The sequence below is a fragment of the Lycorma delicatula genome, chromosome 3 (genome assembly GCF_047948215.1).
Source record: "Lycorma delicatula isolate Av1 chromosome 3, ASM4794821v1, whole genome shotgun sequence".
In the NCBI taxonomy this organism is placed as follows: Eukaryota; Metazoa; Arthropoda; class Insecta; order Hemiptera; family Fulgoridae; genus Lycorma; species Lycorma delicatula.
In genome coordinates, this window is record NC_134457.1 from 92,323,333 (window position 1) to 92,347,462 (window position 24,130).

The 24,130-nt window shown below is 27.1% G+C and overlaps 1 protein-coding gene across 4 annotated transcripts in view; it reads right to left on the reverse strand.

The window, feature by feature from the left end:
- Positions 1–6,030: 6,030 nt before the first annotated feature.
- The window catches only part of pnut (septin 7-like protein pnut), a 200,981-nt gene continuing 182,881 nt past the window's right edge, over positions 6,031–24,130 (reverse strand). For all 4 annotated transcript variants that reach the window (XM_075360192.1, XM_075360190.1, XM_075360194.1 and 1 more), the window contains one exon: positions 6,031–8,099. In XM_075360192.1, coding sequence (XP_075216307.1) covers positions 8,051–8,099 — 49 coding nt within the window. In that variant the 3' untranslated portion in view covers positions 6,031–8,050. The remainder of the gene's footprint in view (positions 8,100–24,130) is intronic.

Consider the following 24,130-nt stretch of genomic DNA (forward strand, 5'->3'; position numbering starts at 1 on the left):
TGTTAAATGTGACAAGGAAGATGAAACTGGAGAAGTTAGGATCATCATTACAATCCAGAAGAAAAATGGCAGAGCATGACATTAAGGTTTGCGAGAATCAAAAAAATTAAAAAAAATCACTCTATGCAAAAAAATTCTCTGACAATGTTCAGGGATTTCAAACATGTGTATGTGACTGACTACCTGGAAGCTGGGTAGACTGTAAATTCTTATACAAGTAAATGTTAAAATACCTTTGAAGGCATGTATTGTGCCTTTTTTGGTGATGTGAAAAATTTGTAATAAAATTTATTGTTAAAAACTGTTGTTAAAGAATCTAAAAAAAGCTGACAACAGAGTTGCAGGATTTTCAAGTCACGCGGCTTACATAAACAATTGTGGTGACAGGGGGGGGGGGACTATTGATAAGTATACCCACTTAGCCATTAGTTTTAAGCATTTTTTGGGTAGGGATGTGATTTTGCAAAAATTTCTTTTTAACAAATGTGTCTAAGAAAAATAATACCTTAATTAGGCGAAATCTTGAGATCTGAGGATGATCTTGCTTTCCAACCTCACCCCTTTGAACTTTTAAGTTTAAAATTTAATGGCATCAGTGTCCCATATATAGAAGTAATATGACCAAATTTGATCAAAATCAGTCCAGTAGTTTTGTAGATATAATGTGATTTTGACACCAAACACACACATATACATCTGGAAAATTTCCATCTAGGTTTTTTGGGTTCCTTAGGCGTCAAAACGTAAAGATTCAGTGAAAACTGCATATGCCCAAATTGGACGGATTACAATAATTTCCCTATTAGAACTATAGTGCTATCGAACAGGGAAGTAAAAATTATGAGCTAAATAAAATAATCAGGAAAACAGCTGTTTTCACATAAATATGAATAGGTTAAAAAAAAACAAGTTTTTAATATTTAGTGGGAGTTGGGTACTTCTCTGTTAACCACCCCCCAATTTTTCATTACGAATCGTTAGGAAAATGCTTAAAATATGATATTCACTTCATTTTGGAATGGAGAAACCATTTTTTATATTTGGGGGAATCACAGAATTCCCCGTATTTTTTTATCCAATTCACTCATATTTGCATGAAATTTAATTATCAATGCCATTTCAGTGGAAAAACGCATTTTTAATTTTAGAACTCGACCTTTGATCAGAAAAACAGGTACTTTTTTGTTTTTCCTCCTCAAACTTTTGCTAGTTTTTTACCTGGAAATAACTCAAAAGTAGAAGGAAAAATTCATAACAATAACCAGTTTGGAGAAATAACCCAATATACCCATTCTTATAACCATATATTTATTTTATAATCTAACCAAACTTAACCTATGCTCGCTAACCATGACTAATTAACAGTAAAGTTTTGATTATTTAAATAATAAATAATTAAAATTGTTACCAATTGTTGTTCCATCCCAAAATGAAGTAAATATCATATTTTAAACATTTTCCCGATTCATAATAAAAATATTAAAAAAATTGGGGGGATAACAGAAAAGTACCAGGGGTTATAATTAAATTTCATTAAGAATCCTCATGAAATCTAGTTTTGTGCATACATTTGGCAAAAGGAATATAACAGAACATTTTTTTGGGTCTGGTCACTAAGTGGGATGCGTAAGGGGGCGGCTGGGTTAAGACCTCACTTTGATGGGGAAGAAATTTGTAGATCCAGTGAGATGCTAATAGAAAAAAATTCCAACGAAAAAGACCCAATGTTTCAAAATTACTATTTTTTGGAGTGGGAGTGCAGCTTAGCAAAAACGTATTTACACAAAAGATGTTTTTTTTTTATAATTGAATTAATCTCACACCACTGTATTTGTAACTTTGTGAACTCCAAATGGAGGTTTATAGGTTCCAGTCAATAAGTGGAGGTTAGAGACCCCATATTGTGAAGAAAAAATCTTTGGGCACAATGAGAAGCCAATAGAAAAAAATGCAACGAAAATCACTCCTAGTATAACTCTTCAAAATTAAAACCATTTTTAGGAGTGGGGGTAAATGAAATTTAGCAAAAGATCCTTTTTTTACAAAATTTGTTTACTTTATTAATAATATTCACAAAATTATAAAAAAAAACTATAACCTTAATTATGAAAAATTTGGAGATGATTTTGTTTTTCCCCCAGTATCCCCCACCAACTGACCTTTTGAATTGAAAATTTAATAGCATCAATGCCCCTATTATAGAAATACATAGTCAAGTTTGATGAAAATTGGTCAAGTAGTTCTGAAGATATACATGTAAGGTGATTTACACACCAACCTTATTATTATGGAAATAATAATAATTTTATTATGGAAATTTTGATGTCATTTTTCGGCCTTCTGGGGTCCTTAGAGGTCAATTCATCAAGAATTGGTGAAAACTGGATAAACCCAATTATAATAGCTGTTATACAGGCAGGAAAGTAAAAACCTGGAAATTACATACAAATTGTAAAATAAAAATAAAGATTACTGTGATAATTTTTTTAGTGACAGAAATGCAATAAATTATTTGAAAAATGATTTCAAAGTTGGCAATGAAATAACAATTGCTGATCAACAATGACAATTCTGTCTGTGTTTAAATCATTCTGTAAGGAACATAAGTATATCAGGTACTGTGAATAATGCTGTTGTTAGTGAAGGTTTCTGACTTTCAATTTGAATGTGATTGGTCCACCATTATACTAATACCACACTTATGTACAACAGGGGAATGCTGGTATGGTATTCATTTTGGGTGTAATAGTAATGTTACAGCTGCTGCAGTGGAATATGAAATACGTTTTCTGAGAGAAGATTTCAGATCCTAAAATAATTAACACAATCTTCGGGAAACAGGTTCACTTCCTAGTATTCGTACCAGTTCCAATGATCTGTCTGGAAATAGGTTCACTTCCCAATACTCATACCATTTTGTTCAGTATTAAATTCTCTATAAGTTTTGTTTAATGTTTTATGTGTTTATCACCCATTTAACAAAGTTATTGTACTTAAAAAATAAAACACAGGGTTTTTTACACCAGTTTATTGATTTTCACCCCAGATTTCCAAAATCTAATGCAGATATGGTTCTGGGATCTATTTTATTCTATTTTACATTATTTTCACGAGTAGAATAGGTTTTGAAAGTCCTAGGATACACCCTGTAAATTTTTTTTTTCCTGAAATGCCTTGAATTGATGTAAGCCATTCCACTAATACACTGATTATCAGATCCTTAAATAAAAATCCTTTATATTTCTTTTCATGTTTCCCCAATTTTTAAGAAGCCACTTTTAATAGTCCAAACAATAAATGAAGCAGAAAATGTAATTGCTATATTTGGTCTAGCCAACTCAAAGGAGGTTGAAGGTGTCTGAAGTTTTTAAAAAGAATAATATCAGCTAATATTTTTGTTGGTTGACAGCTGAGTAGTTCATAGATAAAATATTTTCTATCATATCTTTGATACTCTCTTTTTCTGTTTAGCCTCCAGAAGCAACATAAGTCTATAGTCTCAGTCGACCATTCCTGAGATACATGGTTGAAACCCAACCACAATCCAAAATCTAGTAACTGCCTTTACTATGATTTGAACCTTAGAACTCTTGAAAATCAGCTGATTTTCCAAGTCAAGAGTTCTAAGTTCTGATTTGTGATGACAAGTTCACCACTATACGAACCCGGTGAGTTATATCTTTGATTCTGGGAAATTTTTTTTTTTATTCCAGTAGGGAATACCAATTCCCTAGTTTAGTATTCCAATAGGGCTTTCCAATGAGACGTTGTTAAGGGCAAAATTCTGTCTTTCATTACAAAAACAAAAGGTTTTATCAATAATATTGCAAGACGTTTAAATATTTTTTCAGTTATTGAGCAGATAAATGGGTTTTAAATTTATTTTTGTCAAAATTTGTGGTTTCTTATGGACTTTCATTAAAATTATCACAAATTAAAACATTTATGATTTTTAAGTTGATATGTGGAAGGATGGACTGCTTCCCTTGCCAAATAATTTTGAAATAGTTCTCCCTGAGGAAAATAGATATATTCACAAGTAGAATTACTACTTAGCTTGTGAACATAATTTTAAAAAATAAAAAGTTTTTCCCTAAAACTCACAAATATGAAAAATTTGTCTGAATATTAAATATGAAACATTTTTAAATGAATATCCATCATATAAATTGTACTTAAAAAAATTCTGAAATAGAAGGTCCTAGTAAAACAAATACTTTTTATTTTTAATCTTCTGAAATTACATGCCAAAGACAAATCTTCTTTATCCTAATAATTCCAATTTTGACAAAATTGAATAGAAAAATGATCCAACATAGATTGGAGTTATATGAATGCAACTAAGCATGATGATTTACATTTACAGAATGTATGCAATTTAAAAACCTAATTTATAGCAAATAGAAGTCTCAATATATGATGTGCGACAATAAAGTAATGAGACTGATTTTTCTTTGCAAGATGTGGTAACACTGCAGCTTGCGTAGGCACACCATCTTTGACCTTGGTCTATAAGCGACTTCTAGTCCAAGCGGAACATTGATGCAACTGCTCAGTCATGAGTTGTGCTGTAATAAGTGAACACGTGTTTGTGTCTCTCGTCACAGAAATGAAACCGCAAAATATTGCACAACGGTATGCCATTTCTTTTTGCGTTAAATTGGGTGAAAACATGACAACAACTTATGGTAAGCTTCAGAAGGCTTTTGGAGAGGAGGTTATATCAAGAGCTCAAGTTTTTCGGTGGCATAAAATTTTTAGTGAAGGCAGAACGAATGAAGATGAAGACCGCAGTGAACGACCATCAACCTCACGGACAGATGTCAACTTCACCAGGGTGCGTGAAATCGTACGATCTGATCGAAGATTATCCGTGAAAATGATTGCAGAAGAACTCAACATTGATCGAGAAACGGTTCGTCTAATATTAACTGAAGATCTTGGTATGAGAAAGATTTCTGCAAAAATGGTCCCCAAAAATCTCACACAACAACAGTGAGAAACACAGAAAAATGTGGCAGCCGTTCTGTTACAGCAAACGGAAATCAATCCAGATTTGTTGAGCCGCATTATCACTGGTGATAAAGGTTGGTTTTTTCAATACGATCCAGAGACAAAACGCCAAAGTTCGCAATGGTGCTCAAAGGGATCACCCAGACCAAAAAAAGCTTGCATGTCAAAGTCAAAAGTGAAATGCATGCTTGTGTGCTTCTTCGATTCCAAGGGAATAGATCATAAAGAGTGGGTGCCTCCTGTACAAACAGTTAACCAATATTTCTACAAAGAAATTTTAGAAAGACTTCGTAAACGAGTTCTTCGTGTCCGTGCCAACATTGCTGATAATTGGATTCTGCATCACAATAATGTGCCATCCGATACTGCTCTGTCAGTACAGCAATTTTTAACCTCAAAACAAATTTCAGTACTACCACAGCCACCTTATTCACCAGATATCGCTCCGTGCGACTTTTTTCTATTTCCAAGAGTCAAAATGGCAGTCAAGGGACACCATTTTCAAACAACACAAGATCTCCAAAAAGCTGTGACGAGGGTCTTGGAGGATATTACAGAAGATGAGTTCCAGAAATGTTACCGTCAATGGCAGAAGCACTGGAATAAGTGTGTGCAATCAGAGGGGAACTACTTTGAAGGAGACAACACTAAACATGAGTAAAACGGTAAGCAACATTTTTTTTCACATCAGTCTCATTACTTTATTGTCGCACCTCGTATGCAATATTTTTTAACAGTATAAAATTCTGAATAGGAATATTTAAAAAAATTTCATTCTTTGCAGAGGAGTGGTTGCATCCCTTTCTTTCAACTATAAATTCTAGGTTACACATCAGTTGGGCTAATTTTTCAATTACTACATATTTCAAGTTTACCTGTAAGCCTTAGGTTTTCCTAGTATGAATTACCCATTCAGAGCATACCTTGAACATAAATTGATTTTAGGCATTATACAAATTGAAAAAAAAAAATTGCTTAAATCATTTTATATTAAAAACGAGATAAAACTCATAAAAATAAATAACTGAAATAGATAAAATTTATTATTTTTTTTTTTTAATATACAATTTCGTTGATTCTAGGGACAAACACACATTAACAAGGATGAAATTTATTTCCTTTTATTACAGATTTACTTTTTTCAAACTTCATTTTAAGCAATACATACGTGACGACAAATCAAATTGTAAAAATACACATAACTCGTTTAATGAAATTAACTCAGTTTAATAAACTAAGGTGGTTAACTTTAAAAATAAAAAAAAATGAAAGAGGGTTTTTACAAGTACGAGTAGCTTCAAAAACCAATTAAATACAGTATTTTACAATAAATCAAATTCTTTTTTAATTTATTTCTAGATGAACTGGAAGGGTTTTTAAAACTATTGTGATAGAAAAATACAGATAAATTTGAGGCCAAATTAGATATTTTCACTCAACTGGCATTTAAAATAACTGCAATCTTTTGTGATTAATCTGAACCAAATTTGCAGTTCAAAACAAAATAATAACAGTATAACTACAGAAATTTCCTTTTAATAACAGTGATATATTAATATAAGAAATTAAAAAAGAATATAAAAATACATTTAAAAAACTGATGACTTAAATTTTTAATTTATGTACAATTTTAAATAAAAAAATTATGCATATGAATGGATTATCTTTAAAAAATATTCTCAATAAATGTCATATTTATAAATTATGTAAGGTTCACTATTTTACTAATAACCTGAGTAATATTAAAACCATTACATGCATTAAAAAAATAAACAAAAAAAAAAACAATCGTACATTCATTCAAAATGTTTACTTTTTTTTAATGAAGATATAAATTAAAATAAAAAATATACAAATTTTACAATATAAAATATGATAACATAAGTCAAAACAAATATAAAGTACAGTTAAAAAGATATTACAAGCCTCTAAAAAAAAAAATAAAGAAAAATAATGGCAAGAACCAAATTTTTAGTAAATGCAATGCAAATAATGCGATGGAATGATTAAATTTCACTTACTAAAAAAAAAAAAAAATAAAAAACCTAAACTTAGTTATTTTTATTTAAATGACTATTTTATTAGTATATAAATAATTACCTATTTATCTAACTGTACATCATTTAATAACTTTTTTCAATCACACACATAACATATATATTATAAATTAAGGGCATGACAAAATTTACTTAAGCTGCTAATATAAATTGTAACATGTGAAAAGTTTTTAACTGAAGCAGGTAAATTAATTAAAGAAACAAGATAGAAAATAATCTTTATGTAATTCAAGATATTCTCTAAATGAAATGTATGTATACTTAAATGTAAAAATTTATGTTTCAAACACTTAAACAGAATACTTTATTCTTAAGAATTATTGAACTTGATAGTAAAAAAACTTACTTGGATGAATCAAATTAAAAATAGTTGATATACAGATATATTATATTTAAGTTTCATCACAGAACTTATTTTGTACAGGTATATATAGTATATGCACGTTTAGTATTATACATGTGTGTAACTTTTAGTGTGTTTATATTGTAATGTTATAATAAACAATACAATTATTGATATTGGTCCTGTTTTAAATGAAATAATACATAATTCTTATAGTAGCTATTTATTTACTTATGAAAGTAGTGCGCATGTTTTAATTTATTTAATTTAATACACATTAACTTTCACTAAATTCTAAACAAAGTTGTTATGGTATGAATAAATGCCACAATAATTAGAATTAGATTTTTTTTAAATCAATATATTATATATGGTAAATAGATATTATTTTAATTCAGCTCACTACTTTCTAATCCAATAAAAATTGTTTAATTTCAGATTAATTAAAAAATAAATATCAGATTCATGTACTTTATTCAGTTGTTAAATACTTGATTCAAAAATAGTTTAATTGGTATGTTGGCTCATGTAAGCAGTGACAAGAAATAACTAACAGTTTCACATCGAATTGGCACATCGTCATCATCATCATCTGGCCAAAATGTGGCAATTAAGTTTCACTGGAAAAATCGCTTCTTCAGAAAAGACCTTTTTTCTTTTTATTTTTCTCTTTTCCATCAACCGATCTGTAACACAATAATTTAAAAAAAATTAAAGTTTTTAAACCAACTTTTAGATTTATTGAGTTTTTTCTACATATTACATAAAAAGTAACTTAGCTGTACATTTTTTATATACTGATTCTTTGAAATATTTTTCTTACAAACAAGCAATGTAATGTTGATCATGAACAGTTTTCAAAGCAAATATATCTTAAAAATGATACTTTTTACAGATCTTAATACTGACGTTTTTATATTGAGATTGCTATTGTGGGAAAAATTTAATATGATTTTAGAGTCTGCAATAACAGATGTAAAAAGAAAGTAATGATTATGGAAGATATTTTTTTAGCACTTTTATTTGAAAAATATATTTGGCATTGAGATTTAATAAGTAACTGATTAAATATTAACTTAGTTATTTACTAAACAATGAGATAAATAAAAATTTTAATCTGACCACCAGCTTGAAAAATGGCAGCTGTAGCACAGCATCCATGAATTGAACTAAATATGTATAAAAAATTATTTCTAAAGTAATTACTAAAGATAAAAAGTATCATTATGATTACACACAATTGCTCAAGAAAACTATTATTCACTAATTTTGCTAATCAATCTTGAAAAGGAGAGGAATAAATTAGAATATGATAAAGTAACTACAAGAATTTGATTTTTTCTTACAACTCCTGCTTCCATTATTAAATAACCTTTATATTTATGTTCAGTTTGAATTTTTTTTTAATTTATCATTATTTTCATTTATGGGTAGGATAAAATTTTTTTATCAGTAAACATTTTAAGATTTTTATTTGTATTTTTGCTATTTTGCTGATAATAATTGATCTTAAAAATTGAATAACAATGTTTTTTCATAAAAAAAAAATATATATATATATATATTTGACAAAATTATTCTCAACATTCAAGGTGACTTCATATAGCTACAGGGTTTAGATTAATAAATACTAAAACTGCATAATTTTCCTTTCTACAACATTAATGTTTCATTTTCATTCTGAAAGGGGGGAATTGAAATTCATATTTGTAAATTTAGTTTTTTTTTTTTTTAAGAGCTTAATAGGGTACATTGGCTAATACACTCAGATTAAAATTTACAATAACAGGCATACATTAACGTCTGAATTTGATGTAAAATATTTGGTAAAAAAAAAAGAAAATTAAGAAATTAATCTACAGTTTCAACAGTTAATGTAATCTTTTTAAAATTATATACATCTCTTAAATTATTTTGTTCAAATTGTAGTTACAAATGGACATGCACATACAAAACAAAATGCATTTTACAGACACACATATGTATATTCATACACACACACAAAGAATGTGAATATCTTAAGAAAAAGGAAAGTTAAACAAGCAAACACCACTTCCTCAAATAGTTAAACGTATTATAGTGTGACAAACAAAAAGATTCAATTGTATTGTGTATTTGCATAATTAACAATTGTAAACATAAAAGAACAAATTAAGAATTCTAATGATACATGATAATGCTGCTGCTACATAACCTTAACACTGTTCAAAAATGATTAATCATGACTTAGTTTATAAAAATGAAATTAAGTTATCTAAAAAATTTAACATTTAAATTAAAATTTTAAAAAATGTACATGAAATTTCCTAAGATAAAATTCTCTGTAATTCATTAATCAGATGAATAAAAAATTAGCCACTTACAAATAAGAAAATACAAATGTCCATATGTTTTTAATATATATAGAAAAAATGTAAGTTTTAAGTCTTTAAGATATTTCTTTAATGTTAAATACAATAAATGTGGTCCTTGCTGGAGTTTATATTAAAAATATTTAAAATATTGCAAGATTTAAAAATTTAAAAAGTTTGTAGTCTACATTCAAAGAAAACATTATTGAAAGGTTAGATATAAACTGTTAATGAAAGATGTTAATATGTTAAACATTACAGAATATAACTCTTGCATATATATAACATTACAGAATTTTTCAGATTAAAAAAATAAATAGATGAATTTCAATAATTAGGACAGATGAGAAAATCACTGTTGACTTTGAAAGATACTCTTCTAATGAACGCTTTTAGGTTTAGTCAATTGGCCAAAAGGAACAATCAAACTTGATATGAAATTATAATGCCAAATAAAAATCGATATATTTTTTATGTGGTATTCTAGCGTGACTAAGTAAGTTGAAAGTAAATGCAGGGATAAAGTGAGCGTAATGTAGATAGATATATATCATCTCACAATAAGAGAGCAATGGAATGAAACAGCCTCCTTCACTAGAATTGAGCCAAAAAAAATATAAGTAATATATGATTGTCAGGTTTTTATCTAAATCTTGTGCTAAGATAAAGAAAAACCTGGTAAAAACACTGCTTTATAAAAAATGAAACATAAATTACATTGAGTTTTCACAAAAGGAGATCAAGAACTTCAGCAGAAGATATTTATTTCAAACTGAAAATATTAAACATTACATGGAACAGAGTGTTTGAAAAAGAAAGAAAGGAAGTAGTTTCAAGATTTATTTTATTGGTGAAAATAAATAAACTCATATTTATATAAATCCAGAAACATGATATTAATTTAGAGCTATTTACCCCTGATTTTTTTGTTCAGAAAAAGGAAACTATAAATAGAAAATTATGGGGCAAAATCAGTATTTTTATATGTTTTAGACCAGAAAAAAAAAATAGTTCCACAACCATAGATTAAATAGTTTTTGAAACAATTGTTATGAAGCCCAAAAAATCCAAACCAAAACTTTGTTCCAAATATTATAAGATTAATATAAATTTTAGAAACAAATTTAACTACTCAAAACAAATGAAAATAAAAAAGTAAGACATTACAAACTTACAATTGCATATAATTGTTCAAAATGTTCTCCATCCCTATTACAGAATGATTTGCTTGATCTAAAATTCCTCCAGTAGTTATCTGTATTTAGAACACAGTTGTTTTATACAACCTCAATCAACATTATAAATTTCCAAAACTAGTGCTTCTCTTATAATCTTTTGTTCGTGAACTTAAGTATTCATGCAAACCCAACACTTACTAATTCAGGGGCATTAGACTAGATGACCTTAAAGAATCATTAATTAGTTTACCGCATCCCAATAGAAATGTGTAAATAAGTAATTCATAGGTTTTTCAAAAATTGTGGTGATTCCCATTGTGTAAGAGAATTATTAGCCATACTGTAGATAGAGGAACATCTAACAAAGGAGACAGTAAATTATATTGTAAGAATTTATCTACTCATTTCTCATAAGATGTTTATAAAAATAAGCTGTCCAATAATTTGTTTCCAATAACATCGCAACAAACATTAAGAATGAAATCTATGTTGCACGCTAGTTTTTATAGTGCTATGTGGATTTTCAGAACTCCATTGTTGATTTATTTGTGAATTAACTACATTTTCTTAAAAAAAGATTGCCTTTTATACTATGTAATTACCTGTCCTGAAAAATTTCAGGATAGGTGTCATGAAGCCAATGACCAAATTTACCTAAGTAACATGCGAACCTTCTTCAAATTGCAAAGGGAGAAACTTTATAAAATAGTCGCTATACTTTATTATTTTGTGTTTAATTATATGATTGGTCAATACATTTTTTGTCCAGTTGTGTGCTATATATTTTAAATAAAGTCAGAAAAAAATATGATATCTTTTTAGAATAAAGTACATCTATCTGTAACCATTATCAAACAGTAAATTAATATTAATTAATACGGTTTGGAATATGTAAAACAAATTATTAGGGATGTAGGATGTAGAAGGTATACTGAAATGAAACGACTAGCACTAGATAGGGAATCTTGGAGAGCTGCATCAAACCAGTCAAATGACTGAAGACAAAAAAAAAAAAAATTTAATATGAAACTTATTTACTATTTAAAAGTTTTCAACTAACTAGTATTCAACTTTAGTTGAGAAAAGAAAGGACGGTATAATACTCGAATTGATTAAAAATCTGGAAAGGCTAACATTGTGCAACTTATTATAATAGCAGAAGCTATATAATAATATAATTAATTATTCAAAAAAATTAAATTATACAGTAAAATCGTAACAGTATGAAATATATTACGATCAAAAGAAAGAAATCCAAATCAATTATATAACATAAGCCCACCACCTCTAAAATTAAAATGTGTAAAAGTACTTACATAATCAAGAACCCTGTAAATTAACTGAAACAAATAACTGCATAGTTATTAATCAATAATATGTATTATGCTTAGTTAATACCTAAAAAGGGTATAATTAATAGCCAGTTTTATTATATTCTAAATGGGGTAAAGCTTACATAACTAACAATAATTTTTAATTATTTTTGTTTTTAATTAATTGTTTTTGCATATATAAATCATCTGGCAATATGGAATATTTTTGCAAAGCAAACTATTTAATAAATGCATTATGTTTCCCATGCAGGAAAAAATTACTGTATAAAATATCAATTATATTACAAATTCCAACCCTCAAGCAGATTAAATCTGATTTTGATTTATATTATTATATACATACTTTCTCAACAATAATGTTTAATTTTTAAATTTCTGATTAGATTCACCAAACTAACATTTACATTTTTTATTACCCGAACATTACATCCAACAAAATACATAACATCATAAAAATATTAGAATAACAATAATTACAAGAGATTATTACTGTTAATAACATTTTTCACTTTTAATGGTTAATAATGTCAAGACGGTACCCCTCTGTGTCAAAATGGTTTGGATCCACTGCCACTGAACTCTTATTGAAGTTCATATATTTATCATGTAGAAGGTATATTATATATTAAAGCCATATTAACTACATATATTTCATTCTTTAAGTATTTGTAACGGACCTTGTAATCCGTAATTATAGTTTTTCCTTTATGCATGTTAATTTTATTTTAGTAATCATAAATTGAGTTGTGAGACAGGTAGAGTAGTCTGTGAACATTCAATTTGTGTATACATTACAGCCCTTCCCACTCACCTGGATCAGACATGGTCCAAATGAATGACAGTTTGGACAATCTGAACAATCTCAGAGATTATTTAGTTCACAATAAGTGTGAATTATGAGAGTTGATTAAAACAAAAACGTAGAATTTTAGTTTCTCAAAAAAAAAAAAAACATCTTTTATCAAGACTGATTTTTTCACGTTTGAACTACTTCCCTTCAGATATAATACGCTTTCAGTGTGGTGTTTAGCTCCTTCAGCGATTCTAACCTTATCTCTTCAATGTTGGCAAAACATCATTTTTTCACGGTTCTTTTCAGCTTGGGAAGAGTAAGAAGTCATAGGGTACCATGTCCAGCATATTCAGAGGGTAGGCATCATAAAGGTGTTTTTTTTTTGCCAAAAATTCATGAACAAGCAGTGAAGAGTGAGCGCAAGTGCATTATCATGGTGCAACTGTCATGAATTGTTTCACCACAAATCCTGGTATTTTCTTCTGATTGCTTTACACAAACGGCATAGAATTTCCACATTGTACTCTTTATTGACCATACGACCTCCTGGTGGCAAGAACTCGTGATACACTAGGCCGTTGAAATCAAAATACATAGTGATCAGAATCTTCACATCCAATTAAACTTTATGAGCTTTTTTTTTGGTCTTGGCTATTCAGAAAGCTTCCATTGAGACAACTGTGCTTTAGTTTTAACATTATACCAATAAATCCATGTTTCATCACCAATTACGACCCATTTGAGCAGTTCTGAATTGTCATTCACTTCATTCAGCAACTCTGAGCAATGTTCATTTGGCAATGCTTTTGGTCAAAACTTAATAATTTTGGAACAAATTTTGCTGCAACACATTTCATGCCTAAAACATATGAAAAAATTACTTGGCATTAGTTAAATGATATGCCAACATCATCAGCTACCTCCCTGATAGTAATTCAGTGATTGTCTATAATCATCTTCTTCACTTTTTTGTCATTGTCATCGGTTTTTGATGTGCTGGGATTCCAGGATCCTCGTCATCTATGTAACTATTGGAAACATTTTTACCATTTGTTTTATTCATAGAATAACTCCAAAAGCAATAATCAGCATTTCCAATGTGGTGCTGCACTTATTCCATTCTTAAAAGCAAAAGTGAGTTCTTTGTTCCATTTTTTCCACAAGTTAAAATCACTGACCATATCAAAACACATGTCACCTTTTTTACAACAATAAACTATACATCCAATATGGTTACCTATGTAAATACATGTTAGGAACAAGTGTACTAATGCAACAAAAAAAAATTGTGACAATTGATTGGATTTATATAGATTGGGAAATTTAAAAATTCTGCATATTTTTTTATCAAACCTCATGTATAACAGAATAATTTGTTTTAATATACATATTAACATATTAAGTATGCAATAGGTAACATTTATTATATACAAACACATCTATACTTTATAGTATCAATTTAATTCCAGAAATGAGTAAACATGAGAAATCTAAATTTTCCTGTTTAAAAAATTTCAATAACTTCAATCCATTGTGTACATTTCATATCAACAAAGATGAAAAAATTGAACAATTATAAAAAAATGGAGTTCTGAAATAATTCTGTAATAGATAATAAAATTAAATTTATGTATTTAAAATGTTCTGATGCCAAAATTGATAATCTGGATAAATAGGATTATGGTGTATGTTGATAGCCAGTTAGATGATGAAGAATTTAGTCTTGCAGATGATCCAAGACTTAAAAGAGTACAAAACAAGCTGGAAAATTCAGACTCAAATTACGCATGATTTAAATCAAATCTTTTCAATGATTTGTTAAAAAAATAATAAAGACATAAGAGCTGTGTGGACTAAATGGGACAGTTGTAATATTTTTAATCCATCATATGTGAAAACAATTTCAATGAATAGACAATGTTGCACAATATTTTTATAAATATCAATGCTTATTATTTTGCTTTCTAATTAAACGTAAAAATCTCTAATGAATTTATTTTTAATTTAAACTATTTGTAATAGCACATTAAAAAAACCTTTTCCACAAACACTGTTTTTCGTGTTCCACTCGGTTGTGGGGAAAAAGCAAATGATGATGAATTTTAATTGGCAAAGATAAAAAATTATACCACAGAAAACAAACAACTAAAAATGTCATGTAAGATAATGAAGGATGATAAATGCATTATGACATAAGCATTACAGACTACGCTTTACTTCTGGGTTAACGATTAAAAAGTGACTTTTAAATGAAAAGATAACTGTATAAATGAAGAAGAAAAAAATCACATTTAAGTTGCGGAATAGTAGTAATTCTAATATAATTAACAATTTTGCAACATGCTAATGTTAATAAGTTTGTTTGCCTTATGATAAAATTTTAGGTCATAAAAATAAAAAAATTGAAATCTTTACTAGATTACTAATGTATTTCAATTAATTCATAAAATTATTTTTATCAATAAATTTTACAAAAAATAAAAAAGCATTAAATAGATAAGCGAATCTGATGTTTTTAAAAATATAAAATATTTAAAATTTTTTAATATTTAATATTTTTCTTTCTAAATATAACACACTTCAGCATTTCTAGATCCGCTAATTAATGAATTTTAAAAAAAAATGTTATCATTGCTATAGATAATAGAAGGAATGAACACTACGTAAGAGACTTGAAATAAAATGATAAAACACACACTCTACTACCTTAGTATTACATAAACCTTCAAACAAGATGAATAATATTTAACAGTAACAGAACACAATCAAAATGTAATAACAATGAATTAACAGGAAAAGGCACTATTATAATAACTTTTAGTAAAATAACAATTTAATAATATTCCATAACTATAAAATTAACAAAATACATTTACAAGAAAATACTTTGTAAAAAAAATGATTAAAAAAACACTAACAAGAAATATAAGAATCAATATTATTGTAGTAGATTCATTCACATATAGTAAAAAACACAACACTGTTAAGATAGATACATAATTCAAAATTATATGTATATAAATTAAAAGGAAAAATATTATTATGTATATATACATAATTTGCAGAGAATTTTGTACAGATTATTAAAAATTATCATACATAATAATAATAGTAATAAAAAAAAAACACAAAACATTTATTATTAAAAATCAACATAATTAGTCTTCAAATGTCTACTTTTGTTTCTTGATTTCAGCACTTGCTCAGTGGGGATTTTTTAATGGGTCAAACTGATCTAAGCCAACTTAAAATGTAAATGAACTATCAGCGCAACCACCTCCACTTACTTACCCAGTATATGAAGTTATTTTAATACTAATACTAATACATTTATAAAAAAGCATAACTGATTTAATTTGAAGTATAACTGGCAAACACAACACTAATTTGATTGGTACAATTTTGAAAATCACTATGTGTACATATGAAACAAAATGATTTATGTTCTCCTATGTAACTAATTATTTTGATGTACTGTATTAGAATAAGCACATTTTTTATGAACAAATATCTTAACTTGTCAGTGCAGACTTTATGTTTACCATTAAGGTATTCACTGAGTACACAAATTAGTCATAAACTTAAAAAATTTCATAGAAAATTTAATGCATGTTGACATAAATGAATTCCTTTGTAGAAATTTATTTTAAGATTTTATAAAAATACAATATTAAAATTTTTAAGATTTTAATAATATTTTTAAAATAATATTAATTTCTTATTAAAATAATAATAATTTTTAATCTTTTTTTAAAAATATTTCAAAAAAGTAGAAGTGAATCAGATAATTACGTACTTTTGTCAGCATACCTATAAGTATTCAAACACGTGAAAGTATTGAAAAGTAAATAGAGTGAACAAATAGTTCATACAAATGTTACAAGAAAACCTTTCGAGCATTTCACAAATGAGTGAGATAAACTTCATTTCCATTTAAAAAGTAGTTTAAATTATAGATACTGGGCTTTCAATAAACCTCTTAATTGTGCATAATTACCTCTCAATATGTGTATATATTACACAAATGGTAGAGGAATGCTCTACTGTTGACTACACAATCTAATCCTGTTTTTAGGAATTATTAAAAAAAAAAATTAAATTATAATCAAAACACAGATGCAATCTAAGAAAACTAACCAATAATTCTGATTCCTCTGAGTTTCACCAACAAAGAAATGAAAATAATAAAGATTAGTAAACAAAATTGCAGTGCATAAGTAAAGAATGAGATTCTGAATTGAAAAAAATTTCCTTGCCAAATAATTTAATGCACTTGTAATACACACAATTACAATCAATAAAAGAGAAAATGTAACAAGATTTCAATGAATATATGCACTAAATTATGCAAGACAAGTAAATGTTGAAAAGATCAACAAAAAACAGAAGACCAGCTGCAACATAAGTGAATACATCAAAGTTGTCATAATTTTCAAACAAAATTAAATAAAAAGACAATAGATAATTTACTAACATATATTACTAAAAAATAATTGTACATTTTAAATACAAGTACTACAACTTATCTTCAATCAATTGGATAATAATGAGCAATTATCATAAATATACAAACCTATAAATAGAAAACTAAACCTATAAAAAAATAGGAAAAAGATACACAGAAAAATATACTATGAAAATAAAAAAAGTCATAAAACAACTGAGCTTTATTAATGAACTGATTAATGACTTTTAAACATGAAAAGGAACCAATATAATGAACATACTTAATATGATTACAAGGAAACAAAATATCTTATGATCTTTAATTGTTGGTTAGTAATTCTGTCTAAAAAATTGAATAATTTTCTTACATAAATCAATTACCTCTTTGGGTTCAAAAAATTTAATTACTGCTTTATACACACATATTTTATCAGCAGGCATGTATATTTCTGTAAGGATCTATAATAAGGGCATTAAGAAAAGGGACAAAGAAAGACTGAAGGCATTTAAAGTGTGAGAATGGTTAAAAGATAAAAAAGTATTAAGGAGACTGAATGAGAATAGAAATAATTCAGAATAGGAAAACCGACTAATGATAAGGGCATGTAGTGAGAAAAGGAGGATATGCTAAAACAATGCTAAGACTTTTAGAAGGTGTAAAGAAAAGATGTCAGAAACAAGTAAAAAATTATAAATAAACTAAAATAAATGGTAGTCATGAGGAATTAGAAATTTTAGCAGGAAAATGAGAATGGTGGTAGATATTACGGTGCAAAAGGTCTCTAACGATTGATAACTCCATCTTCCTCAGCATTCAACGTATCTCTAGAAATTTAATATTTATAAATACTACTATAAATGGTTTTGCACCCCCTTATCATAACAGAAAAATAAAAATATTAAATTCCATATTTGTTTTAATAGCTTAACAAACAATATTAATTATACAAATTTCTCTGCATTACAAATACTGTATTAGGAAAAACGACTTTCAATTTGAAAATTATTGATAACCAACATCTATGTTAAAATCTATATATCAATTACAAAACAAAACATTTTCTATCTTCAACAACAGTTAATCAGTATTAACTACCAATAAATTATCTAAACATTAACATACAAAAAATAATTACAATGACATATCATAAAATTTTCTATAATAATTTATTCCGAAAAATATTTATTTATAATGCACCTGATTACATTAATCTTTTAAAGCTTGATTTCATAATAAATGAAAGATTTTGTTTAATTAATTATGTAATTAATTACAAATGCACGTACAACAGGGGAAAAATGTGCAATAGAAAAACCAAAATGTTAAATTAACTCCAATCACAACTCAACTCTATGGGTTATAGGTAAACAAGAACAAATATTTGAGTACTTTTATTACATTCATAGAAATAAATTTATAAATATTTTCATGAATATAAGGTAGAAATCTTCTATTGACAATATTTCTTTATTCTGTAAAGAACAATATTTATATGCCATTCACAAAAAAGTATAAAACTATAGTAAACCAATGAAATAAATAAACCAAGTAGAAAAAGTAAATGGTAATTTAATAAATAACATGAATTACTTACACCTAAATTAGAGGCAAAGCATTTAAGCAATAAATACAGAAGACATCATTATATGACATAAAATAGTTCATGTTAAGAGGTTGGTGGTCTATGATTAAATACGTTATGAAAATCATACAAGGTACTCTAGAAACTGCAATAGGTTTAATTAAAATGTAGAAGAAAATAAAAAGCGACATTCAATTTGTGCATCTGCATAGCCTAAAATTTGCTTCAATTAAAATCCTATCTGTTCCCATTTTCAAAATATTACAAAAAATCTTTTTTTCATATTTTATCACTTAAAAGTTGATCAAACAAATGGACATGTATAAATGACTTGAATTTTATTACCGTTAAATCTTTATATGAATATGAATTCTAAGTAATGATTGTCAGTATGACAAAATATATATATATATATATATATATATATATATAATAATTTATCTTGCTATTAAAAAATAATTATTTGTTTTTTATATTAACTAATCAAATTTTTCTGTAACCAAACAGTGAAAATTTTTTAATTTCTATGTTGCTGCTCAGTATACATATGATTTTTCAACTATATGTAAAGGAAAGAAGTAGTGAGTAATTAAATAAAAATAAACGAAATAAAAAAATTTATTTACTTGTATGATAATCTATAAATACAAGCAATAAAAATAAATATTTATTTAGACATATTATGAAGAAAACAACCACGGCTTTTTTTAATTTTCTTTAATAAGATGTGTCACCAACAGATTTAATTTGAACTTTGTCTATGTTCACACCAATGCCCAGTCTATCACTATCCAAAAACTTAAAATATTCTGCTATATGATCTACAACTATGTGGATTTTTAAGGATTTCAAATCCTCACATCCCGTATTTTAAAATGCATTGCACAGTTCATTTATGCGCTTACCTAGGCTCTTCACTATTTGCAAAAGAAACTTTCTTTGTAGAAAAATAAGTGCTCACAATTCTACCCATTGCTTTGGGGGACGGAAATGTTGCTGTTTATTGATAACTGATCATGATCAGAATTTTGAAATATGATACAAACTTGAATGAAATGTTGTTTATGTTTGTCAATTTGAACAGCAGTTGAATGTTATTATTGTACATTTCTTTTTCATGTTTTTAGCACACTTTTACAACCCTTTGAATATGTATTTCTGCACTTGTCATCTGATTTTAAACTCTTGACCACTATCTGTCATGATTTTGATGTTGACACTTCTGATATCAAGTGATGAACTTGATATTTCAATCGATTTTTTCATGATATTTTGAAAATAGGAACCAAAAGGATTTTAATTCAAACATTTTGGAATTATGTAGCTGCACAAATCGAATGCTGCTTTTCGTTTTCTTCCACATTTTCATTAAACATACTGCAATTTCTACAGCACCAAGCATATAATTCAGAATACAGGATTTTTTTTTAAACCAAGACCAAAATTTACACATCAAGAAAGGCGTTTTGATAACAATGAAAGAAAAAATCAAAGCAGGGTTTCATTAATATACTGTTTAAAGAAAGTTTTTTATTTTTCAAATAATGGTTTATTAGTAAATGATAGGTCAATTAAAAAAAAAAAAAATGTATTCAAATTATGTTTAAAAACTAGTCAATTTTTGTACTGATAACATGAAATAAGCATAAATTCTACACATGCTGGCTGTATAAAAAAAAGATCAGTTTTTAGAATTAAAAATAAATAAGTTTAAAAATATTTGACTAAAATTGATCATATGTCTCTTTTCAAAATAAAGAAAAATGGAGATCCCATTAGCATTTATTTATATTTTTATTACAATATCAGGTATTGAGACCTGTAGATGATTTTAAAGTATAAACATAACTTCAAACAAAATAAATCACATTTAAAGCCTGAAATGGTTTATATAAGAATTTAAGCTAAATTACAGAGAAATTTTATTTAAAAAGAAGCAATCCAACCTAAACATTTAAAATATCAGTCATAATATAAATGTAGTTAAGGATGTGGAATATAACATGAAATTGGAGATAAATATGAAGAAACAAATCTTTTTTACCGTTTACTATTATGTATTCCCTCTAGACTAAAATCAAATAAATTAATTTTCAAAAATAAACAAAGACGACCTATATATTATAAAGGAAATACTGTTAAATATAAAACATTTAATTAATTCTAAAATTATAGAAAATTAGAATGAAATTTAAAATCCTACAGCTTTTTTTAAAGTAGTTATTAATGAAAATAGCAAAAAAACATTAAAAATTATATTTCTACAGAAAGATTATTTGTGATAGTTGATGAATTAAAATGAACTGGTTATGACAACTGCACTACATCTACATTTAATAAATTTGATCATAGCAATACAACAGATGTTTATGATAATGTATCATAAAAGGTTATGTTTTGTGCATCATACAAAGGTTGGTTTCTTGAGTAAGTAAATTAAATGTTTTTGGGAAGTGTTTCACACCTTGGGCAAATCTTGACTGATTTGTCCAATAATTCTGGACATAATTTCTCTAAAAAAAAAAATGGAAAAATTTGCAACGATCAAGCAACTATCAAAAATAAATATATATATATGTTTTTTTACGAAGAATCTACTTAAAATGATTAATTATTTAATTGGGGGAAAGAAGCCATTTAAATTTTCTCAACTTCTTTAAATAAGAATGCATAACCGATCTTTTAATAAAATACATAAAATTTAACGTATAAAATTAGATACATTAATGTAAAATATTAAGTTTTAAAACTACTACGTAAATAACTACAAAACAATATTTTTAATCAACAATATACTTTTAAAATAAATAATAACTTTACACTGTAAAAATTCAAACAATTTAAAGGACTAACATCACTGAGTTACGTATTCGGAGAATTCTTCCAATTCCTCTTGTTTTTGCATAAATTCAAAAAACTTACAACCACATGGTGATCCCTGCATGCTAGAGGTTTTGAAATATAACACACAAAAATATGTTAGAATAACAAAAGAAAATACTGTAACAATATGTTTGTTTAATTTTATTATAGTAATTTATTCAAAATATAATAAATTAGGTACAGTACTTCTTTGTTACTACTAGATGATATAACTAACCAGTTTCTGAGTATTTAAAAAAAAGTTATTAAAAATGTTAAAATAGATAATGGTAGAAATTCTTGAGTACATTGTGGTAGAATTAGGAATGGCTCACAGCCCAGTAACAGAATGCCTTGAGTAATTAATACAAATATAAAAAAGAGTAAAATTTAAATTGTAGTACTCAATATACATCACTTAAAAATTGAAAAATAATCATAATAATAAAACTTGGAAAAAGGTTTTTGTTTGATATGAAATGTGGAATTCAAACTTGTTTAATGAAAACTGGTTCCTTAGTCTGGTTTAATTTTTACTTTACACATAATAAGATTGAATAGAAAGAATAAGCTATTTTAAGTGATAGTAAATGAACTAAAATATAAACAGAAAATGCTAAAGTACAGTTAAAAAACCTACATACAAGATGAACATTAACGCAATTTAGCTGTTAAATAAATATCATCGAAGGCACAGGGAAAACAGTAAAAATAAACACAAAAGAAAGCTTTAACATGAGATGAAGGGTTTTTGGTGATGGTAAAGAGAAATTACACAACAGTACTACCACTGCAAAGATGGCATTACCAATGTCCCAAAACATTATCCAAGGCCAATGTTTTGACTATAATTTAACCAAAGCAACTGAAAAATGATCAAGAAATAGGATGCATACATAGCATTTGATCTGATGAAAAAGGTTTTGAAAAAATATCATGTAAATGCTGTGTTAATCCAAAATTCAATCTAAAAAAGTATTCTAAAGCGGCAGAAAATTCATCAAACTGCTTGGAATGGGCAACTACGTCTCAAACTTAGTACTAAAATAATTAGAATTCACATCTTTGAGAATAACTTGGTAGCAATGGCTTAATAATTGTAAAAGTGAGCAACAGAAATTGTGAAAAAGTGCTGTTAAAATAATTTTAGCCAATATTCTACCCATAGATTTAGTCAGTCAAATAACAATAAGTCCAGCATACTTAAATCAGTAGAACACATTACCATTAGAGCAAAAAGAAAGGTACACAAAGCTGTTAGTAAAAAACAGGGCCTAAGAAAGGTTCTTTTAGAGAAGGCTATTTGCTAATTCAATTAAAGGTTGACTGACCATAGGGAAGTCGAACTCTTTCCAACCAAATTGAGTTTGTGATTATTTTGATGACCAAGAAAAATTCACAAACCAAGAGGTAATTCACTTGTTTTTTTGGAGCAAAGCACGATTATATGTTGATAACATACAATATACATATTACACAGGCAATAACTTTAATATCGGGTTATACCTGCAAACTTTTTCTGTTGATGCTGAAATTTGAAATAAAATGGAAAACAATTGATAAAAAAAAAGAAAAAAGAAAGAAATACTTAAAAAATGCTGATTACGGAAGACCACAACAAAGTAATAAGTAATTCTAGGCACCATGAGCAATGATCCATTAAAACAATAGGCACAGGAACTCTCCTGTAAACGGTAGGGGTGCATGTAGAAAAATATGATTATCTGGAATAAAGTTGTTTACTTGTAGTTTTCATTTTTTATTCATTATCTTAAAACCTTCTGATTGTACCTTATATTATTAATAGCATACATGTATTGTATAAACATACATACTACATACTCAATGAATATGTCAAATAATAGTAAACAAAGAAACACCACCATTATCTGATATACCAATTATGCTGAATTTGTATTGATAACATTGTGAAATACAAAAAAATCAACAAAGCTCATAAGTGCAAAAAGTATAAGTGCAACAAGATTATATGGAATTACTACATTATGATTGGGAGAATGGGAATTAGTGGCTCCACTCTAATCTGTAAAACAACACTGCTACAAAGCCAAATAATAAATTGTAGAGGAGACTGAGATCTGTAACAGGCTGTAGTGCCTATTAAAAAAATATCTGTGTAGAATGTATCACTTTAAGGTAATGAAATTTT